This window comes from Crotalus tigris, unplaced genomic scaffold, assembly GCF_016545835.1.
Source record: "Crotalus tigris isolate CLP2741 ecotype Arizona unplaced genomic scaffold, ASM1654583v1 scf7180000023738.1706062, whole genome shotgun sequence".
Lineage (NCBI taxonomy): Eukaryota > Metazoa > Chordata > Lepidosauria > Squamata > Viperidae > Crotalus > Crotalus tigris.
In genome coordinates this window covers 503,887-524,756 of record NW_024100150.1, presented here as the reverse complement: position 1 = coordinate 524,756, position 20,870 = coordinate 503,887, and the positions used below count along the sequence as shown (strand labels likewise).

Genomic DNA, 20,870 nt, shown 5'->3' with positions numbered 1-20,870 from the left:
TGAATCTTGCCTCCATCAGGACAGAGCACATATCCGGAGTGACCAACCAGCAGGTGGATTCACTGAGCAGAGCCACCGTGGACCATTCCAAATGGCAGCTGGATCCGAAGGTGTTCAGAGAGATCGTGGACAGGTTTGGTTCCCCAACCTTAGACCTTTTTGCCTCCCCAACCAACTCACAACTTCCCAGATTCCTTTCCAGGTTCCCGTCTCCATCAGCGGAGGGAACAGATGCGCTCCGCAGTCCCTGGCCCAGGGAACTGCTCTATGCCTTCCCTCCCCTGCCGCTTCTTCCTGCCACGATCAGGAAGATCCTTCGCGAACGAGCAGAGGTCCTCCTGGTTGCGCCGCATTGGCCGAGACGCTCTTGGTTCGCCGACCTGATGGAGCTCTCCGCATCCCCTCCATGGAGGATCCCAGCAAATTGCATCTCCTTCATTCAGGGGGAAATACGCCATCCGGACCCTCAATGGCTCCAGTTAACCGTCTGGCACTTGAGAGGCAGGCCTTAGGCCAAGACTCATATTCGTCAAGGGTCATAGCTATGATTCAGCAATCCAGGCGACCCTCGACGAATAGAATATACGATGCCACGTGGAAAAGCTTCTATAATTGGTGTTCGATTCACAAAATTGACCTTTTGGCGGTTTCAGTGCCAGTTATCTTGGAGTTCCTGATGGATGGTCTGGACAAGGGGCTTTCCACAAGCACCATCTGCAGGCAGGTAGCAGCACTTGCCACAGTTATTTCCTGTGGCAATGAATCCTTAACACATCACCCTATTATACGCTCCTTCCTGAAGGGAGCTAACAACGCCAGACCACCAACTGTACATAGATACCCCTCGTGGGATCTTCATCAGGTTTTACAGGCTCTTGTTTCGCCACCCTTTGAACCTATTGACACTTGTTTGTTCAAACAGTTATCGATGAAGGTGGCATTTCTTGTTGCTGTAACTTCAGCCAGAAGGATCTCTGAACTGGCTGCTCTTTCAGTGAGGAAGGACCTGTGTACTTTCCATAAGGACAGGGTAACCCTTAGGCTAGACCCCTCCTTCGTGCCCAAGGTTAATTCCTTGTATCATAGATCTCAGGAAATAGTTTTGCCGGTTCTGTCCTAACCCATCTAATGACATAGAGGTTCAGTGGAACAAATTGGATGTGCACAGGGCTTTATATTGTTATATACAGAGAACTTCATCCTTCCGCAAAACAGGGGCTCTGTTTGTGTCCTTTCACCCTTCGTCACTAGGACAAAAGTTTTCTTCACCCACAATAGGCAGGTGGATTAGAGCTTGTATTTCTCTGGCATACCAGACTCAGTCACTGCAAGCTCCCACGGATCATTCCACCTGGGGCGCAGCTACTACAGCTGCCTGGTCTACCCAGGCCTCCATAGAGGAAGTTTGTAGAGAGCAACATGGGCATCGCCCTCTTCCTTTGTCTGTCACTACAAGATGGATATATATGCCTCTTCTACGGCTTCATTTGGCCGCAAGGTTCTAGAACATGCATTAACATTGGATGGAACCCAGGCCCAATCTAATTCCCCACCCTAGGGACACAGGGCTTTGGTATGCCCATCCGTGGGTTCTCCATCCAATCATGCTGGCGAAAGGGGCATTGTCTTACCTGAATGCCTTTTCTCAGCATGATGATGGAGAATCCACTCCCTCCCATAAGGTCAATTGGCCTGGTTCCCATATTGATCAGACGTCTCGGACTAAAGTCTGAGTATCGCCTTAGCCTAAAACTGGGGTGCAGTTGGCACAGAGGGGGCGGTGCTAAATTTCAGACTTAGTCTAATTGGAGCAGATAGATTAAGACAACCCATCCGTGGATTCTCCATCATCATGCTGAGAAAAGGCATTCAGGTAAGACAACGCCCCTTTCCCACCAGAAGAGCATCACTGTTATTCTTTTCAGGGGAATTTTGGTGGGCCAGGTTGCTATTTCTGTACATGCATTGGTGAAATCATGACTTGGTTTCAAGTCCAACTAATATATAATATATTATCATGAAACTCTAAAAGGAAGGAACAAAGATATGGTGCCTATCATTCACTATAGATGTTTAATAAAGGTATTATAAGTAGGAGATTTAAAATATTGCATGGCACAATTAATTATGGACAAGAGAAGAGGGAAGGAGATTTGAAAGGTGAAAGTAGAATTGGGATGCAGTGACATAAGCTGCAACTTTTGTAATTGTACTGTGATGTTGCATACAGAAGAAACCCAGCTTTCAGTCTGACCCTTTTCCAACATTCTGTTTAAATGGGAAGCTCCTGAAGATGCTAATGAGGACAACCATAAAATAACTGACCATATGCTGAAACAGATAAAGCAGTACAGTTAAAGGCTTTGGAATAAGAGATTTGGATCTTAGTTATTCATGAGCTACCTAGTGTCTAGCAAAATACCTCAGAGTATCCAGGATTATTGCTATTCAATGGCAGTGATCTCTTGTCTCATACAAGATACAAACTTAACATGTACTGATGGTTTAATAACAAATTTTATTGTTAATGTAAGATGATGTGTGGCAGTACTGCTGAAGTCATAAAAGATTGGTTAATACTTTCAAATAAGTGTGAAGAATCATTGGTCCTTTCATCTTCATTCATCAATCCATAATAAGGTGGTTTCAAGATATTTAGGATATAACGAAAGTCGTTTTTGTAACAGAAAAGAGACATAACTGTAAGCAAAAAGGAAAGGTACAGAAAAGACAGATAATTGTACAGAAAAGAGAGAGAACTATAGAGAAAAAGGAGTTAATATTTTCTACATTTATTCAAATCAACTCCAAATGTTCAAAACAATTCACATCCATTTTAAGGTAAGAAATTTTTTAAAAAGTATTATTTATTTGTTTACTTATTTAGTTATAAATTTATATGCACAAACTCCAGTTCTATTTGATGGCTTAGAAAAATAGAACTCATTTATTCATAATAATATAATACATTTTAAAAAATCTAAAATATACATAGTGCTAAAGACCTCACAAAAACTCTAAAACATTAGAGAACTTTGCCATTTTTAAAAACCCAAATAAATAAACAAACAGATAAAATTTCAGTGAATAAAGTAAAATCAAGACCCAACTTACAAAGTTTCTGCAATATCAGAAGCTTTACATATCTCATGTCCTTTCCATTGTCAGAATTTTACCCACAGCTGAAAATCAATGTAAAGGAGGGAAGGAGGGAGGGAGGGAGGGAGGGAGGGAGAGAGAGAGAGAGAGAGAGAGAGAGAGAGAGAGAGAGAGAGAGAGAGAGAGAGAGAGTGTTATGTGATATTTTCATTTATTTAAATAATCAGTCTATGATAAACATTGTTTATATCTCAGTTTCTGGATCTCACCTGGACAGGCTTGCCATTGCCTTAGGATTGAGAGAGTGTGAAGTAGATTGGCTCAAGGTCACCCAGCTGCCCCAAATCTCTAAGCAATGTTTATCTTCTAATTTAATATTCAGATTGTCTTTGATGAAAGCAAACCAATGGGTTCTGCAAACAAAATATAGTTGTTTCAAATTCTGATATGAATTGACAAATTCCACCATCACAAAGAGATGCACATATAGTATGGAATATATTGGATACTCCATTTGTTTTAATGTTTTAATGTTGTAGATCAATTCTTATATAAATAAATATACTGGTTTAATTTAATTTTGGAAAATAAATTTTCATTGAATGTTTCCAAATATAATATATTTAGAGAAATATACTGTCAGAAATAAATTGTTTAAAAGCTATTTAAATGTCAGCATACACCCTCACGCCATTTTTTAAAAAAACAAGTATTGAAATTAGGTAACCTAGTTGTGTGTGGGTGCACATTTAGAGAGAATGTAAAAGGAAGATGGCTTTCTTTGAATATGTTATGGTATAATTAAATTATATCAACAAAGCAACATGAAAGGTCCATATATCTTCGTTGTCTGATTGATTATCAAATCATTGCTGATTCCTAGCAACCACATAGATTTTTTTTTTCTGTAATGATGTGACCGTAGCACTTCAGACCTTCTACTGGTGCACTCATTGCCACCATGACTGAGTCCATCCACCTTGCTGCTGATCATCCTCTTCCCTTTCCTTTTCTTTCCATTATTATAACCTTTTTTTAGAGAGCAAGATCTTTCCATAATGTCCCAAGCAGGATCATTTTCACCTGATATATTGGAAGGAAAACTCCACTTCCAATGTGAGGAGCTTTGGAAAAAATAGAAACCACCTGTTACTGTTGTTTTATTAAACACTTAAGTATTGGGTTGCTATGTTTCTAGCTAAAGGAATACAGGTAGTCCTCAAGTTATGAATGTAATGAAAGCTTCCCATTCCATTCGTAACTCGAAAATTTCTTGCAGTAAATCTCTTACCTTGAATGAGATCACTCCCTGCTTTCACCCACACATTTGCTAATCAAATGCATGGGCAAATGTGCTGTTTGTTAAGTGCACATGAGGTATCTCCGGATGGGGAAGGCCATGGTAATAGAACAGGCCCTCAAGGTCTCCTCGACCCACTAAGATACCTCATGCTTCTCCCTCCATTCCTGCTGTGTCAGAATCACTTACCTTGAAAAGATCTGTCTCCTTTCTGCTGCAATTCCTGCTTTTGAGGAAGAGGAGAGTCAATGGAAACTCATGTGTGTCATAATATTGTGTGAATTCAGGAACCCATTCTTTTTTGCAGAGAATGGGTGCCTGAACTCTTGTGGTATTTGTGGTGCCTATCTTATGCTTCCCCACAACTCTGGAGACATGTGGCCACTGTCCCCAGCCTCCATTTGATTAATGGAGGCCGGGATGAGGCCTCCAATGCCAAGAATGGACCTCCAGAGGCCCACAGAAGCCTCCATTCCAGGTGGCAGTAGCATGGACAAGGCCTCCATCAGGAAAGGCTGTTTGCAAACATTGCAAAAGGCTTTGCAAACGGAGGAAAGGCTTTGAGGTTTTAGCCCTTGCCTGTATTTGCAAACCTTTTGCTGCATATCTCCACCAGGCCTCCATTTGCAGAGAACAGAGGCCTAAAGTACTGTGAGATCATGTAAGATCAGTAGTGTGAGATCTCGCACCACTGAACTTGCATGATCTTGCAGTACTTTAAACCTCCATTCTCTGTGAATGTACAAAAGGAAACAGCAAAACTGTCAAGAAAGGGATCTCTTGATCTTTGCAAAGTGAGTATCCACAGGCCTAGTGCCTTGGGAGACCAGGGCAGGAAAGGGAGGGAATAGTCAGGGTGAATGTTGCAGCATCAGAGTGGTCATTTGTAAAGGTGAATGACTGCCATGGTTTGGCAACATTTGTAATTTCAAGACTTGCTCGTAAACACTAGGGGCACTTATCACATAACTTTAAACATTCACTAAAGGAATGTTCATAACTCAGGGATTACCAGTATAAAACAGATAAATAGCTGTGGATATTCTTTCAAGATCAAACAATGGGATTACATTTTCCCAACAATTTCACCAGGGCACATTTGATGTCTTAGTTGTTCAGGCTATATATGATCAGATTTAAAAAGGGAGTAAAAATATTGAATGGAAATCACTTTGTCCAGATTAATGAGCAATTCTGAATTTGGCTTCATATATAAAAAGAAATGTAATGTAATATATATCTAATGTAATGTAATGTAAAATAAGCCCATCACAATGTGATATTGTGGAATTGTAATGGTGTAAATTTCCCTGGAGTCACTATGTATGAGTTGGGTGGCCATAGAAATATGTTAAACAAATAAACAAACAAAACAAACAAACAAACAATAAATAAATAAATAACAGAAAGGGGGGATGGGCAAAGCATTCTCATTCATAGTAGCCAGATTCTTCAAAAATAGTATTGTCTTTTCAATGAGTAACAACACCATAGGAAGAACTGAGATGATGAGACTCTTCACTTTAGTCTATTTAATCTTTTTGAACCAGTATGAGCCAGTTGGGGACCAGTTGAAGATATCTTCTGGGAATTTAATAAAGCAATACTATTACTTTTTTTAAAGTTCCTTTTATATACACCTCACGTTTAATCTGTCACATCATTATGCATAATAATAGCATAATATTAAATAAAGATCTTTATCTATGTTAGTGTGTCACCTGCCATTATTCCAAAGTTATTTTGCCCCATAGTTCAGCTGAGCTCTATATTGACCCCAACAGCCCACAGAAGGTTTCAGTCTTGAAATATCTTGATTTGGAAAAGAAAAATTGCAAATCCTTGTGGTACTGATAGGTAAAATATTTATTCCAATTCATGTATCTGTGTTATAGTTACACATTCTTTGTCCAATTAAAAATAGATCGGATCTGATACTTAAGTGATCTAAAAGTATCTGCTTTTTAAAAAGGTAGTAAAATAGCTTTGGGTTTATCCTGAGCCTATTGATCGTGAACTTCTGACCATGTTTTTTTTTTCTTCTTAAAAATATACTCTGTGTTTACATGGACTTTATGTGTGAGAGTATGTGTTGACATCTGATGACTGCCTAGACAAACCCCTGCAGGATTTTTGGCCAGATTTTGAGAGTAGTTTGCCATTGATCTCAGAGGCTCATAGGGAGCCTCACAGAGAAGGATGCAGTTTGTACATCTTCTTAGTGCCCTGAAAGCTACCTTGCCTTTAATGTTGAATTTTAATTATCCTTCAGTCTGTTATATTTTTATATTCAGTTTTTATGTTCTCAATATTTTATTTGTACGCTGGTCATCGTTCTTCTGAGAAGGACATAGGCAATTTCTAAATTTGAAAAAAAAAAATTTCCTCCTTCCTGGGATGACTGACAAAAGTCTCCCAGTTATTAGCCCAGTACCTTAACTATGGCACCGAACTGACTTTCCTTATTCCCTAATAATTATGTTAAGAAATTATATTATTTTTTCTTAAATTCAATGGCCAAAGACCTGCAATCTCCAAGAAACTCTGCTATTTGACCACTGCTATAAGAGAATATGGAGCATTCCTCACCCTTTCCCCATCAATATATCCTGCTTCCCTTCTGCCAATGGCAAAACTAGGAGGAAAAAAACTCTTAAAATGGAAGAATTTGGAAGCTTTCTAATTCAGCATACGTGGAATAAAAATGAAAAGAATTTTGTTACTGTTTATAGTAAAAGAGTTGATCAGAGTACTAAACATTTTCTTTTTCATAATTTGAAAAACAATGTGCAGAAAGTCCTATCTATGATATCCCAAGACATGTTTTGATCTCCCAAATCATCTCAAAGTTTGTTGTTCATTATTTTTGAAGGGATGTTAATTTTACACCCACATATCAAATGGCCAAATACCTTCACCAATTACCGTAAATGCCGGCGTACAAGGCGACCCGGCGTATAAGACGACCCCCGTCTTTATAGCCGGGCCGCATTCCTAGAACGTCGTCTTATACGCCGGAAACTACCAGTATTTCCGGCGTATAAGACAACTCGGCGTATAAGACGACCCTCATCTTTGGCATTGATTTCAGCGCTCGCGGAAGTCGTCTTATACGCCGGCATTTACGGGTATACAAATATGCAAAAACTTGATTAGAGATGTCATTTTATTGTCATATAACTTTTTCTCAATACTAAATTGTTATATGAAGTTATTTCTTTAAAGATGGTCAAAAAACAAAATAAAAGTATTTGATCTCAAAAATTGTAAACAACTTTCTTAACAGAATGGAGCTATTTCAAATGAACAAGATTCCAATAGTTTAATTGTCATTTAATAAAGTAACAACCAACCTTATTTTGACAATATATAGTTTGATTATTTCGCATATTTGCACTTCTCCATTCTTTAAATTGTATCGTAAGATCATATCCTGGTACCTAATTGAAGATCAGTATAATGAAGAATCTTACATACTGCTTTCCTACTTTCTGTATAACCCAGTAGATTATAATAATTTATTTTGTTCCAGTCTTGCAAATATTCTGATATATAGCAGTAACTAAACTCTAAGAATGATACAATTTCCAAAGCTATTTTTTTCAGGATTCAGTTGACTTTGGGACAATACATTGGATCATTTATTTTTTTTAATCTTGCAGCTCAGTTGTTGTACAACTAAATCAAAATATGTTTAGAAATAAATATTTTGTAGTGAGTAATCAATTTAAACTATATGCTATAATTGAAAAGAGCGAGAAAGGGTGAGAGAGGGAAAGAGAAATACAGTAGGAGAGGAAAGAAATTACAAAATTAAATCTCATAGATACTTTCATTGTCATTTTTTAAAAAAAACCTGCTTAGATAGATATTAGAGCAAGACACAAGATGTTGGGAATTTGGGGGGAAAGAACATTCCACACCCCTGCTATATCATTAACTGTAGGTGTTGTTTTGTGGTTAAACATTGGGCCTATGATTTCTAAATAGTTTCTCTGCACCAGATAAGATCTCTTTGTTTTTCAGGCTATATATGATGGGATTTAACATAGGAGTTAAAACACTATACTGAATAGACAATATGTTGTCCAGATCCATGAGGGATTTTGGACTTGGCTTCATGTAACAAATGATACCTGAAAAGTAACACAAGCACACCACAATGAGATGGGAACTGCATGTAGAGAAAGCTTTTTGCCTACTTTCTGCTGAATTAATTTTCAAGATGGTAGAAATAATATAAATGTAAGAGATTAGGATGATAAGAAATGAACTAAGACTAACTGCTAACACAGATATAAGAAGAATGATGTAATTAGTGAGAGTATCTGTACAAGACAAGGTCAAGAGGGAAGGAATCTCACAAGTATAGTGTCTGATTATATTGTTGTTGCAAAAATGGAGATTTAGCAAAGGTAGCACATTCACTATAGAAAAAAAGAATCCCAGGAGCCAAGCTGTGCCCACCATTTTATTACACATCTCTCTTGTCAAGTATCTGCTGTACTTCAGGGGGTCACATATAGCCACATATCGGTCATAACCCATTGCTGAGAGAATAAAACTTTCTGTACAAGCTATTTGCAAAAGGAAGAAGATCTGTGAAATACATCCTTCCCAGGATATGGTTTTCTGCTTCATTATGAAGTTTGCCAACATCTTGGGGACAGTGACTGAGATATAGCAGATGTCAACAAAAGCTAAATATCTGAGTAAGAGGAACATGGGCATCTGAAGGTGATGCTCAGAACTGATCACTAATATAATAGCTATATTTCCTAGAATGGTGACCAAAAAAATTATCATAAACACAAATAGGAGAAAATCTTGTATCTGTGGATTATTGGAGAGTCCCAAGAGGATAAACTCTGTTATTCCAGTTTGATTTCCCAGCCCAGAGGATTCAGAAAACATAGAATCTGTCAAAAATACAAAACACATTTAATTATGTAGTAAATCAAATAAACACAGACTTCAGTTAAAAATACAAGTTAATTTAAGGATTACAGTTTACTGTAGTTCCATATTGAGAATTGTATTATAATGTGTGTTCTGATTTTCATATGTTTCATACAATGTAATTGTTAAGTACTGCCTTTCTCATTTTGACAATGCATTTTGTTGGTTGCTATAATGTTTCAGTTCATTAATATAGTAACCAGTATTTACTGGGAATATTATTTGTATCCTCATTTATGCATTTGTTAAATGAGTTAAACTTATAGATCATGTCTAAAGAAACTTATCTTAAGGAAAATGTTGAAATATATTATCTATGACATTCCTCAGAATGTCAAAATAGAGAGATTTTAGAAAGTTGAGGCACAAGGAATTAAAGTTTGGGCAATCCATTCTGTTTTGTTTAGCTATACTTCTCTTCATTTTTCAGTTCTCTGTTTTATTATTTTTGAAGTGTTAGAATTTTATAGATGATTTTATGTATTTTTGTATTTTTCCCTTTTTTGCAATAACAAAGAATAGATTTATTACTTCTTTTTTCAAGAATATTTTTTTTATTATATTTAACTTCCAAGTTCTTGGGTTTGTTCCCCTCTCCCCAAGTGCTAATATGATGTGGTATATGATTCTGAGAGTAGCCAAGTAAGACTATATAGTGGCATAAGCTGTAATAAATTGAAGAAATAAAAATTTCAAGTACCTTTTAAAGTTTCAATGTTTTTTTTTTTTAAAAAAAAAACCTGAATGGACGTCCTTCATAAAGGATTAAAAGATTTTCAACAGACTACCAATGTTCATTCTTCTCTTTATGTATCCGTTACAAAATTAAACAAAAGGAGAAGGAAAAGAAAAAAGGAAAAGGATTAGATTTGATTGAATGATTATTTAAAGAAAGGCTTTCCATCAGTTTCTTCATTATTCTTATCACTAATTCTGCAAAAAGCCTTTGTGAAAAGATAATAAAACAAACATACAAAATTACTTTGTCCATCAGATTGCTTTTTTTCTTATAAAAAAAGGAGAAGTTTTAAAGACTTTAGTCTTTTCAAGTTTCATGCTAAGAGTGTGTGATTCAACTTTGGTACAAGATCTGTTCCTTCATTCCTTCTGGAATTTATAGACGCAATTAATACTATCTGGAAATACATATTCACCAACCAAACATACATATTGTTAAATAAATAAAAATAATAATATTTTGCTTCCCCTCTTTTCTCAATCACCATAATAACATCTAAAGTGTCTTTAATTTGTTTTTCATGTTGTGAGAGAAGCCAACCCCATATCAAGAGGGGCTTTAATAGGATCTACATGGGGAAAAATAATATAATGTATTGTCTAATGTGGAAAATCAAAAGGGTTTTTCCTCTGCTCATTGAAAAGGCAATAATTATTAATACATAGCCATTATTTATTTATTTATTTATTTATTTGCTGCACATCTTGCAGTTTGAGGCAATTTCAGATGGTTTTGTGTATTTGTGTTTGTGTGTATTTGAGCATTTTTTTTATTCATAAGATTTATATGGTTGCCCATATTAAACAACAATGTGCAGCTCAAGCAACAGTAAAACCTATAAGTATAAAACAATAATAAAACAATAACAACAAACAGTTCAATGATCAAAGAAAAAGAAAAATCATCACCTTAATCATCCACTGGGATGCCATGCAGCAAACTCCAGTTAATTAGATGGATTATATCCCAGAGTTTTGAAATAGTGGGCGAATGATAGTTCAAATGCTCCAGGTAAATGGCTTCATCCAGGGCACTGGATGAAGTGGGTGACAATCACACTTTCAACAACCTTCCCCAAAAAATGAAGGTTAGTGATGGGAAAAAGTTGCATAGTATGATTGGGTACAAGGATAACCTTTTAAGAATAAAGTGCACCATTTCCTCCTTCAAAGCAGACAGTATCATATCCCGTAAGGAGACATTAATAACCATTTGGTCCCACCCACCTCCAAGGGTCTTAATTAACCAGGACTCCAGAAAACAGTTGGCCAGGCTCATAGTCATGAAAACACTGTCCATATCCTCAGGGTCAAATTTATCCCAGATAAGAGGGTTCATTTCACACTTAAACTATTACATCATCATGTGTAATAATGGTAGAATATTAAACAAAATTATATTTTGTCGCATAGTTCAGCTAAACTCTAGACCTGGTCCAAGCAGCCCGTGGAATATTTCAATGTTGAAATGTCTTGATTTTGAAAGGATTTGCAAATCCATGAAACTGAGATAGCTGAATTTATAATTCACGCATCTGTGTTATGTTTACAGATCTTTTGGCAGACTAAAACTACTCAAATTAGTGGCATATATTTTACTTTATGCTAAACATGTTATGGTGAAATCCAACCATGTATTTTATGCTAAAAATCCAATTCTTTAAATTATTTTTAATTAGATGGTAAAATAAATGGACAAAGTCTTCACTCTCCAAGAAATTCTGCTGCATGATTGTTGAATACATTTAAGTATTTATTTATTTTAATTGTGTAACTCAATTGTTATATAACTGAATCAAAATATGCTTGGAAAGTGCTCGCTTTGGCAGCACATATACTAAAATTGGAACGATACAGAGAAGATGAGCATGGCCTCTGTGCAAGGATGACACACAAATTCGTGAAGCGTTCCATATTTTTAGATGCCAACTTGGAGGAATGGCAGAAGGGCATTAACAAGTTTATTTGGGCAGGGAAAAAACCAAGAGTTAAGTTTAAGATTATACGGGAAAGAGGAGGATTTAAGGCGCCTAATTTAAAATTGTATTATGATGCGGTGACTTTAACATTGATTAGTGATTGGCTTAACTTAACAAATAAAAATATACTTTTTCTTGAGGGATGGGATTTATTATATGGATGGCATGCATATTTAATTTATAATAAAAAAGTAGATCAGGTTTTTAAATCTCATATTTTAAGATACGCTTTATTACGTGTCTGGAAGAAGTATTATTATAGGTTAAATTAGAAAATTCCAATTTGGGGGATTCCTGGACACACGATAGAGGGGGTATCTAGGGGAGTGAATTTGGATAGGATTTCTTATAAGGAATTACTTAGTTTGGTAGGGAAGGATTGGCAATTAAAATCTTTAGCTGAATTGAAGCAAGAAAATATTGTACATTCTTGGTTTCAGTACAATCAATTGTTAGTTAGGTGGAGTTTAGATCAAAAGGTTGGTATAATTTTAGATGATGTGAATTTGATAAAACAGATTAAAGATCAAACATGAGCCCATATAAAGAGAATTTATAATGTTTTAATTGAATTGGATTCTGAAACAGAGTTAATTAAAGATTGTATGATAAAATGGGCTCAAAATATTCAAGAGCCGATTCTATTGGACACTTGGGAGACAATTTGGGTTAGAAATGTAAAATTTACTCAAGCTCAAAATTTAAGAGAAAATTTTTATAAAATGTTTTATAGGTGGCATTTGGATCCTCAAAAGCTGTCCTGTATGTATCCTAATTTACAGTCCAAATGTTGGAGATGTGGAAGCTTAGATGCTACCTATTTTCATATTTGGTGGACCTGTAGAAATATAAAAGCTTTTTGAATTAAGATTTGGTGGAACATTCAAAAGATTTTCAAGAGAAAGATAAAGTTTACGCAGCAATTATTCTTATTAGGGTTTATTGTAGATTTTGATGTTAAAGAAATTAATTTGATGTTGAATCTTATAACAGCTGCAAGATTACTGGTGGGGCAATATTGGAAGAAAGATTCTTTGCCTACTATGGAAGAATGGATACTTAAGGTGTCTAATTTAGCAGAAATGGCAAAAATGGCAAAAATGGCAAAAATTTCCACCTATTTGAAGGATTATTCACAAGAAAGATATATTTCGATTTGGAGAAGATGGATAGATTATATTCAGAATAAATATGAGACTAAAAAGTATTATTTAGCTTATGAGTAAATTTTAGATTATTTTTAATAGTTTAATATGATTGAATTTATATTATTTTAGTATTATTGTTTAATTATATTATTATTATTGGTTTTTAATTTGTTAATATTTATTTTGAAAAGGAGTTAAAGTATGTTATGGATTTGATTGTTAGTAGATTTGGGTAATGTTAGATTATGATTAAGGGAACAAATTGCTTCCTTAAATCTCATAAACACTGTCATTTTTATTTATTTATTTATTTTTTTAAAAAAACCCTGCTCAGATGGATATTAGAACAAGACACATGATGTTGGGAATTTTGGGGGAAGGAGCAGTCCACATCCCCACTGTGCCATTAACTATATTGCTTCATACTTAAAGCTGAGCCTATGCTATCTAAATAGTTTCTCTGCACCAGATAAGATCTCTTTGTTTTTCAGGTTATATATGATGGGATTTAACATAGGAGTTAAAATGCTATACTGAATAGACAGTATAGACTGGAGTGAAACAAAGAACAGATTGCTTTATATTTGGTAAACTGGATGCTCCACCCAACACATAGACAGTATGTTGTCTAGATCCATGAGGGATTTTGGACTTGGCTTCATGTAACAAACTAAACCTGTAAAGTAATACAAGCATACCATAATGAGATGGGAACTGCATATAGAGAAAGCTTTTTGCCAGCCTTCTCTGAATTAATTTTCAGGATGGTAGAAATAATATAAATGTAAGAGATAAGAATGATAAGAAAGGAGCTAAGACTGACTGCTAACACAGATATAAGAAGAATGATGTAATTAGTGAGAGTATCTGTACAAGACAAGGTCAAGAGGGAAAGAATCTCACAAGTATAGTGTCTGATTATATGTTGTTGCAAAAATAGAGATTTAGCAAAGGTAGCACATTCACTATAGAAAAAAAGAATCCCAGGAGCCAAGCTGTACCCACCATTTTATTACATATCTTTCTTGTCAAGTATCTTCTATACTGCAGGGGGTCACATATAGCCACATATCGGTCATAATCCATTGCTGAGAGAATAAAACTTTTTGTACAAGCTATTTGCAAAAGGAAGAAGATCTGTGAAATACATCCTTCCCAGGATATGGTTTTCTGCTTCATTAGGAAGTTTGCCAACATCTTGGGGACTAAAGCTAAATATCTGAGTAAGAGGAACACGGCCATCTGAAGGTGATGCCCAGAATTGATCATTAATATAACAGTTATATTTCCTAGGATGGTGACCAAAAATGATCATGAAAACAAAAAGGAGAAAATCCTGTATCTGTGGATTATTGGAGAGTCCCAACAAGACTCTATTATTCCAGTTTGATTGTCCAACCCAGGATCCATCAAAAATATAATTAATTATATAGTAAACAAAGATAAAGGCAGACAGTAAGGCATTTGATAAAGTAGACCTACTACTTGATAAGATAGGAAAATGTGGGTTAGACAGCATCACCACCAGATGGATCCGTAGCTGATTGACCGGCCGTACTCAGCATGTGGTCCTCAATGGAACCACATCTAAATGGAGGGAAGTGTGTAGTGGGGTGCCCCAGGGCTCTGTTCTGGGCCCAGTGCTATTCAACATCTTCATCAACGATTTGGACAAGGGGATAGATGAGGTAATGATCAAATTTGCAGACAACACCAAGCTGGTAGGAATAGCCAACACTCCAGAAGACAGGCTTAGGATACAGAAGGATCTGGACAGACTTGAACACTGGGCGCTATCTAAAAAAAAATGAAATTCAGTGGTGAAAAAAGTAAGGTTCTACATTTAAGCAAGAAATACCAAATGTACAGGTATAGTTTAGGGGTACCTTGCTCAATAGTAGTAACTGTGAGAGGGACCTCGGAGTCCTAGTGGACAATCACTTAAATATGAGCCAGCAGTGTGCTGCAGCTGCCAAAAAGGCAAACGAAGTGCTGGGCTGCATTAACAGGGGGATAGAATCAAGATCACATGAAGTATTAATACCACTTTACAATGCCTTGATAAGGCCACACTTGGACTACTGCATCCAGTTTTGGTCACCACAATGTAAAAAAAGATGTTGAGACTCTAGAAAGAGTACAGAGAAAAGCAACAAAGATGATTAGGGGACTGGAGGCTAAAGCATATAAGGAAAGGCTGCTGGAATTGGGTATGTCTAGTTTAATGAAGAGAAGGATGAGGGGAGACATGATAGCAGTGTTCCAATACTCAGGAGCTGCCACAAAGAAGAGGGAGTCAAGCTATTTTCCAAGGCACCTGAAAGAAGCAATGGATGGAAACTAATCAAAGAGAGAAGAAACCTAGAACTAAGGAGAAACTTCCTGAAAGTTAGAGCAATTAACCAGTGGAACAACCTGCCTCCAGAAGTGGTGAATGCTCCAACACTGGAAGTTTTTAAGAAGAGACTGGACAGCCATTTGTCTGAAATGGTATAGAGTTTCCTGCCTGAGTATTATTATTATGGATCATCACACAGTCAGCCAGATGTTCAGACTGGATTTGGCATTTTGTCTACCTATCGAGTCCTTACCCAGGACCTGGGATAGGCAGATGTGGATGTTTGATGGCAGATGTGGATGTTTGATGGTATTACAGGTATCGTCCCTCGGTCTCTTTCTTCAATTTTCCTGCACTTAGCCATTGCCAGGTTTTATTATTATCTGCTTTCCCAGCTATTTTTTTCATGTATTGGCCATGTAGTGCTTTGTCTTCCCATGCCTCTATTCTGTTCTTCATTTGGTCTTTCTTGTAGGCCAGTTTGGTCTCTCCAGTAGTTAGTAAGCCTTCCTGATATACTAATTTCAGTGCATCTTCATCATTGTTCTTCAGATATTCTTCCAAAGCCATTTTTTCTTCTTCAACCATCTGATGTACTTGTAGCATTCCACGCCCACCTATTTGCCTTGGTAGATAAAGTCTATCAATGTCACTGCGTGGATGAAGGGCATGATTCATTGTCATTATTTTTCTGGTCTGCCTATCCATTGCTTTTAGTTCTGCTTGAGTCCAGTCCACTATTCCAGCTGTGTACCTAATGACTGGGATTGCCCAGGTGTTGATTGCCTTTATGGTATTTCCTCCATTGAGTTTGGACTTTAAGATCTTCTTCACTCTCTTGATGTATTCACCTCTAATCTTTTTCTTGACTTCAGTGTGCTTGATGTTGTCAGCTTGAAGGATACCCAAGTATTTGTAGTACTCTTCCTCATCCAGACTCTTAATGTTATTTTCGTGGGGCATCTTGATTCCTTCAGTTTTCACTATTTTTCCTTGTTTGATAGTAAGTGTGGCACATTTGTCCAAGCCAAACTCCATTACAATATCTTGGCTATATATACGGACAGTGTTGAGCAGCGATTCTATTTCAGATGATGTTTTTCCATACAGCTTCAGATCATCCATGTAAAGGAGGTGGGATAGTCTGGCAGATGTTTTTGATGTTTGATAGCCATTTTTTGATGTTTGATAGCCAAATTATTATTATTATTATTATTATTATTATTATTATTATCGATCATCGCACAGTCAGCCAGATGTTCAGACTGGATTTGGCATTTTGTCTACCTATCGAGTCCTTACCCAGACCTGGGATAGGCAGATGTGGATGTTTGATGGTATTACAGATATCGTCGCAGGATGGAAGCAGTTCCTAATAAGGCGCCTTTTGCAATTGACTAATAGCGAATTTGTCAATGCCAATGGTGTTCAAGTGGTGCTCCAGTTGTTTTGGGATTGCACCCAAGGAGCCTATGACTATTGGTACTACCCTTGCTTGCTTTTGCCACAGTCTTTCTATTTCTATTTGTAGGTCTTTGTATTTTGTTATCTTCTCCAGTTCTTTCTCTTCTATTCTGCTATCTCCAGGCACTGCCACGTCCACTATCCAGACTTTTTTGTCTTTCTTATCGACAATTGTTAAGTCTGGGTGTTATGTTGCAGGTGCTTGTCTGTTTGAATTCTGAAGTCCCAGAGCAGTTTAATTTTATCATTTTCTATGACTTTCTCTATTTTATGATCCCACCAGTTTTTGCTTACAGGCAAATGATATTTTTTGCAGATCTTCCAATGCACCATTGTTGCTACTTTGTCATGCCGCTGCTTGTAATCAGTTTGTGCAATCTTCTTGCAACAGCTTACCAAGTGGTCCACTGTTTCTTCAGCTTCTTTGCATAGGCGGCACTTACTGTCTGTTGCTGTCTTCTCAATTTTGACTTTGTATGCATTTGTCCTTAAGGCTTGGTCTTGTGCAGCCAGAATTAGTCCCTCGGTCTCTTTCTTCAATTTTCCTGCTCTTAGCCCTTGCCAGGTTTTATTATTATCTGCTTTCCCAGCTATTTTTTTCATGTATTGGCCATGTAGTGCTTTGTCTTCCCATGCCTCTATTCTGTTCGTTCGATTTGGTCTTCTGAAGGCCGTTTGGTCTCTCCAAGTAGTAGTAAGCTTCCTTCCTGATATACTAATTTCAGTGCTCTCATAATTGTTCTTTACGATATTCTTCCAAAGCCATTTTTTTCTTCTTCAACCATCTGAATTCTTGTAGCATTCCACGCCGCGACCGAAGATGAGGGCTAGTTTGCCTTGGTACGATAAAGTCGATCAATGTCACTGCGTGGATGAAGGGCATGATTCATTGTCATTATTTTTCTGGTCTGCCTATCCAGTGCTTTTAGTTCTGCTTGAGTCCAGTCCACTATTCCAGCTGTGTACCTAATGACTGGGATTGCCCAGGTGTTGATTGACTTTATGGTATTTCCTCCATTGAGTTTGGACTTTAAGATCTTCTTCACTCTCTTGATGTATTCACCTCTAATCTTTTTCTTGACTTCAGTGTGCTTGATGTTGTCAGCTTGAAGGATACCCAAGTATTTGTAGTACTCTTCCTCATCCATACTCTTAATGTTATTTTCGTGGGGCATCTTGATTCCTTCAGTTTTCATTATTTTTCCTTGTTTGATAGTAAGTGTGGCACATTTGTCCAAGCCAAACTCCATTACAATATCTTGGCTATATATCCGGACAGTGTTGAGCAGCGAGTCTATTTCAGATGATGTTTTTCCATACAGCTTCAGATCATCCATATAAAGGAGGTGGGATAGTCTGGCAGATGTTTTTGATGTTTGATAGCCATGTCCTGAGTTATTCATTATTGTTGACAGAGGAAACAGTGCAATAACAAATAGTAATGGTGATAATGAATCTCCTTGAAATATTCCTCTCTGGATATTAACCTCTCCCAGCTTCTCACCATTGATCTGCAACTGTGTCTTCCATTGTGCCATCGATCTTTGCACAAATTTTCTGATGTTTCTACTGACTCCTGTTATTTCTAGGCACTTGATTATCCAATCATGTGGCAGAGAGTCAAATGCCGTTTTGTAGTCAATCCATGCAACATTCAGGTTGGTCTTCCTTCTCTTGCAGTTTTCCAAGATCATTTTGTCTATTAGGAGTTGATCTTTTGTTCCTCTGCTGTTGGGGCGTTTTCCTTTCTGCTCAGGTGGAAAGAGATTGTTTTCAACTAGATGCTGTTTTATGGTATTTCCTCCATTGAGTTTGGATTTTAAGATCTTCTTCACTCTCTTGATGTATTCACCTCTAATCTTTTTCTTGACTTCAGTGTGCTTGATTTTGTCAGCTTGAAGGATACCCAAGTATTTGTAGTACTCTTCCTCATCCAGACTCTTAATGTTATTTTCGTGGGGCATCTTGATTCCTTCAGTTTTCACTATTTTTCCTTGGTTGATAGTAAGTGTGGCACATTTGTCCAAGCCAAACTCCATTACAATATCTTGGCTATATATACGGACAGTGTTGAGCAGCGATTCTATTTCAGATGATGTTTTTCCATACAGCTTCAGATCATACATATAAAGGAGGTGGGATAGTCTGGAAGATGTTTTTGATGTTTGATAGCCATGTCCTGAGTTATTAGTATTGTTGACAGAGGAAACAGTGCAATAACAAATAGTAATGGTGATAATGAATCTCCTTGAAATATTCCTCTCTTGATATTAACCTCTCCCAGTCTCTCACCATTGATCTGCAACTGTGTCTTCCATTGTGCCATCGATCTTTGCACAAATTTTCTGATGTTTCTACTGACTCCTGTTATTTCTAGGCACTTGATTATCCAGTCATGTGGCAGAGAGTCAAATGCCTTTTTGTAGTCAATCCATGCCACATTCAGGTTGGTCTTCCTTCTCTTGCAGTTTTCCAAGATCATTTTGTCTATTAGGAGTTGATCTTTTGTTCCTCTGCTATTGGGGCGGTTTCCTTTCTGCTCAGGTGGAAAGAGATTGTGTTTCAACTAGATGCTGTTGTACTGCATCAGCTACCACACCAGTTAGTAATTTGAAAGTTGTTGGTAAGCAGGTAATTGGCCTGTAGTTACCTGGTGTTGCCCCTCTTGTTGGATTTTTCATTATTAGGTAGGTTTTCCCAGTTGTTAGCCACTTTTCAATTTCTCCTCCTTGTAGTATATTGTTGAACTGCTTGGCAATGAGTGGGTGTATAACAGTTAGATGTTTCAACCAAAACCCATGCAGTTCATCTTCACCTGGTGCTGACCAATTTTTGATTTTCTTTGCTCTTTTTTCTACCATTTTTGTTGTTATTACTAGTTCTTTCATTTCAACTTCTGTTTTATTTGCATCCACTTCTTTTAACCAAGCTGCATCCTTGTTGTATTTCTTTGGGTTATCCCATATCTGCTTCCAGAACTGCACTGTTTCTTCCTTGTCAGGTACTGACTGATTCCTTGCAGTTTCTCCATTGATGGATTGGTAGAAACGTTTCTGATTGGATTGAAATTGGAGGTTCTGCCTATAGTTTGCAATTCGAGCTTCATATCTACTGATTTTCCTGGCTATAGCTGTTATTTGTTGCTTTATTATTTCCAGTGCTTCCTTGATCTTCCTTGTTTCTAAGTGGTATTTCTTGATTAGGTATTCTTTGGTCTTCTTGTTCTTCAGCTTCTTTTCTTTCATCTGTTCTAGCTTGCTTGCATGTGATCTTAACTTGCTGATCTTATTTTCTAGTCTAACCTTCCATTTTTGTGGTGCACTGTTTGTTTGTTTTTCTTTTTTGTTGATTTTACATCCCAGGTATTCTGTTATAACTGCAGCTGTGCTGTACATTAATTGGTTTGTTTCTTGCAGTGAATTGGTGCTTATACTTGCTATTGCAGTATTTGCATCTTTTAATGCTTGTGCTAGCTGTTTCTTTGGAACAAGCTTCAATGCAGGCAGCCTTATTCTGTTGTTTTTGTGCTGTTCTAGATGCTCAATTATTCTTTGTTTCAATTCTTTTATTTCTTTAGTTAGAGGGTTTTGTTCTTCCTGAGGAAGAGGTGCCTGGTTTCCAAATGAGAACAGTTGTATATCTCTACTGGATTCCTTCACTGCCAACTCCCCCTGGTTTGCCTCTACATCTGAATTACTTCTTGTAAGGCTTTGATTTCTTTGCCTGGGTAAACCTTTGCAGTCGTCCAATTCTGTTCGTAAATACTTTATTTCGTGTTATAAATCGGCGTTGATCTGCTAGTCTCTGTTCTGTTATTTCTGATTCTGGATGTTGTTCTTTCCAGA

General features: G+C 36.9%; 1 protein-coding gene, 1 non-coding gene and 1 pseudogene across 2 annotated transcripts; 1 reads left to right on the top strand and 2 right to left on the bottom strand.

Moving 5' to 3' along the window:
* Window positions 1-7,712: 7,712 nt before the first annotated feature.
* LOC120298032 (olfactory receptor 5AN1-like) lies at window positions 7,713-11,244 on the bottom strand. Its single transcript, XM_039321366.1, has 2 exons — window positions 11,006-11,244; window positions 7,713-9,318 (listed from the first exon to the last, which is right to left on the bottom strand). Exon 2 carries the CDS (start codon window positions 9,311-9,313, stop codon window positions 8,360-8,362), a length of 954 nt encoding a protein of 317 aa, XP_039177300.1. The 5' UTR covers window positions 9,314-9,318; window positions 11,006-11,244; the 3' UTR covers window positions 7,713-8,359.
* Window positions 11,245-11,909: 665 nt separating this feature from the next.
* On the top strand, window positions 11,910-12,016 carry LOC120298094. The gene has a single exon (XR_005553947.1). It is a non-coding gene; the product is annotated as a U6 spliceosomal RNA (small nuclear RNA).
* A 1,650-nt stretch (window positions 12,017-13,666) lies between these two features.
* Window positions 13,667-14,320, bottom strand: LOC120298057 (annotated as a pseudogene).
* Window positions 14,321-20,870: the final 6,550 nt, after the last annotated feature.

Excerpts from the sequence above, each read along its gene's own strand:
- LOC120298032 (XM_039321366.1), bottom strand. The coding sequence starts at position 9,313 with ATGTTTTCTGAATCCTCTGGGCTGGGAAATCAAACTGGAATAACAGAG.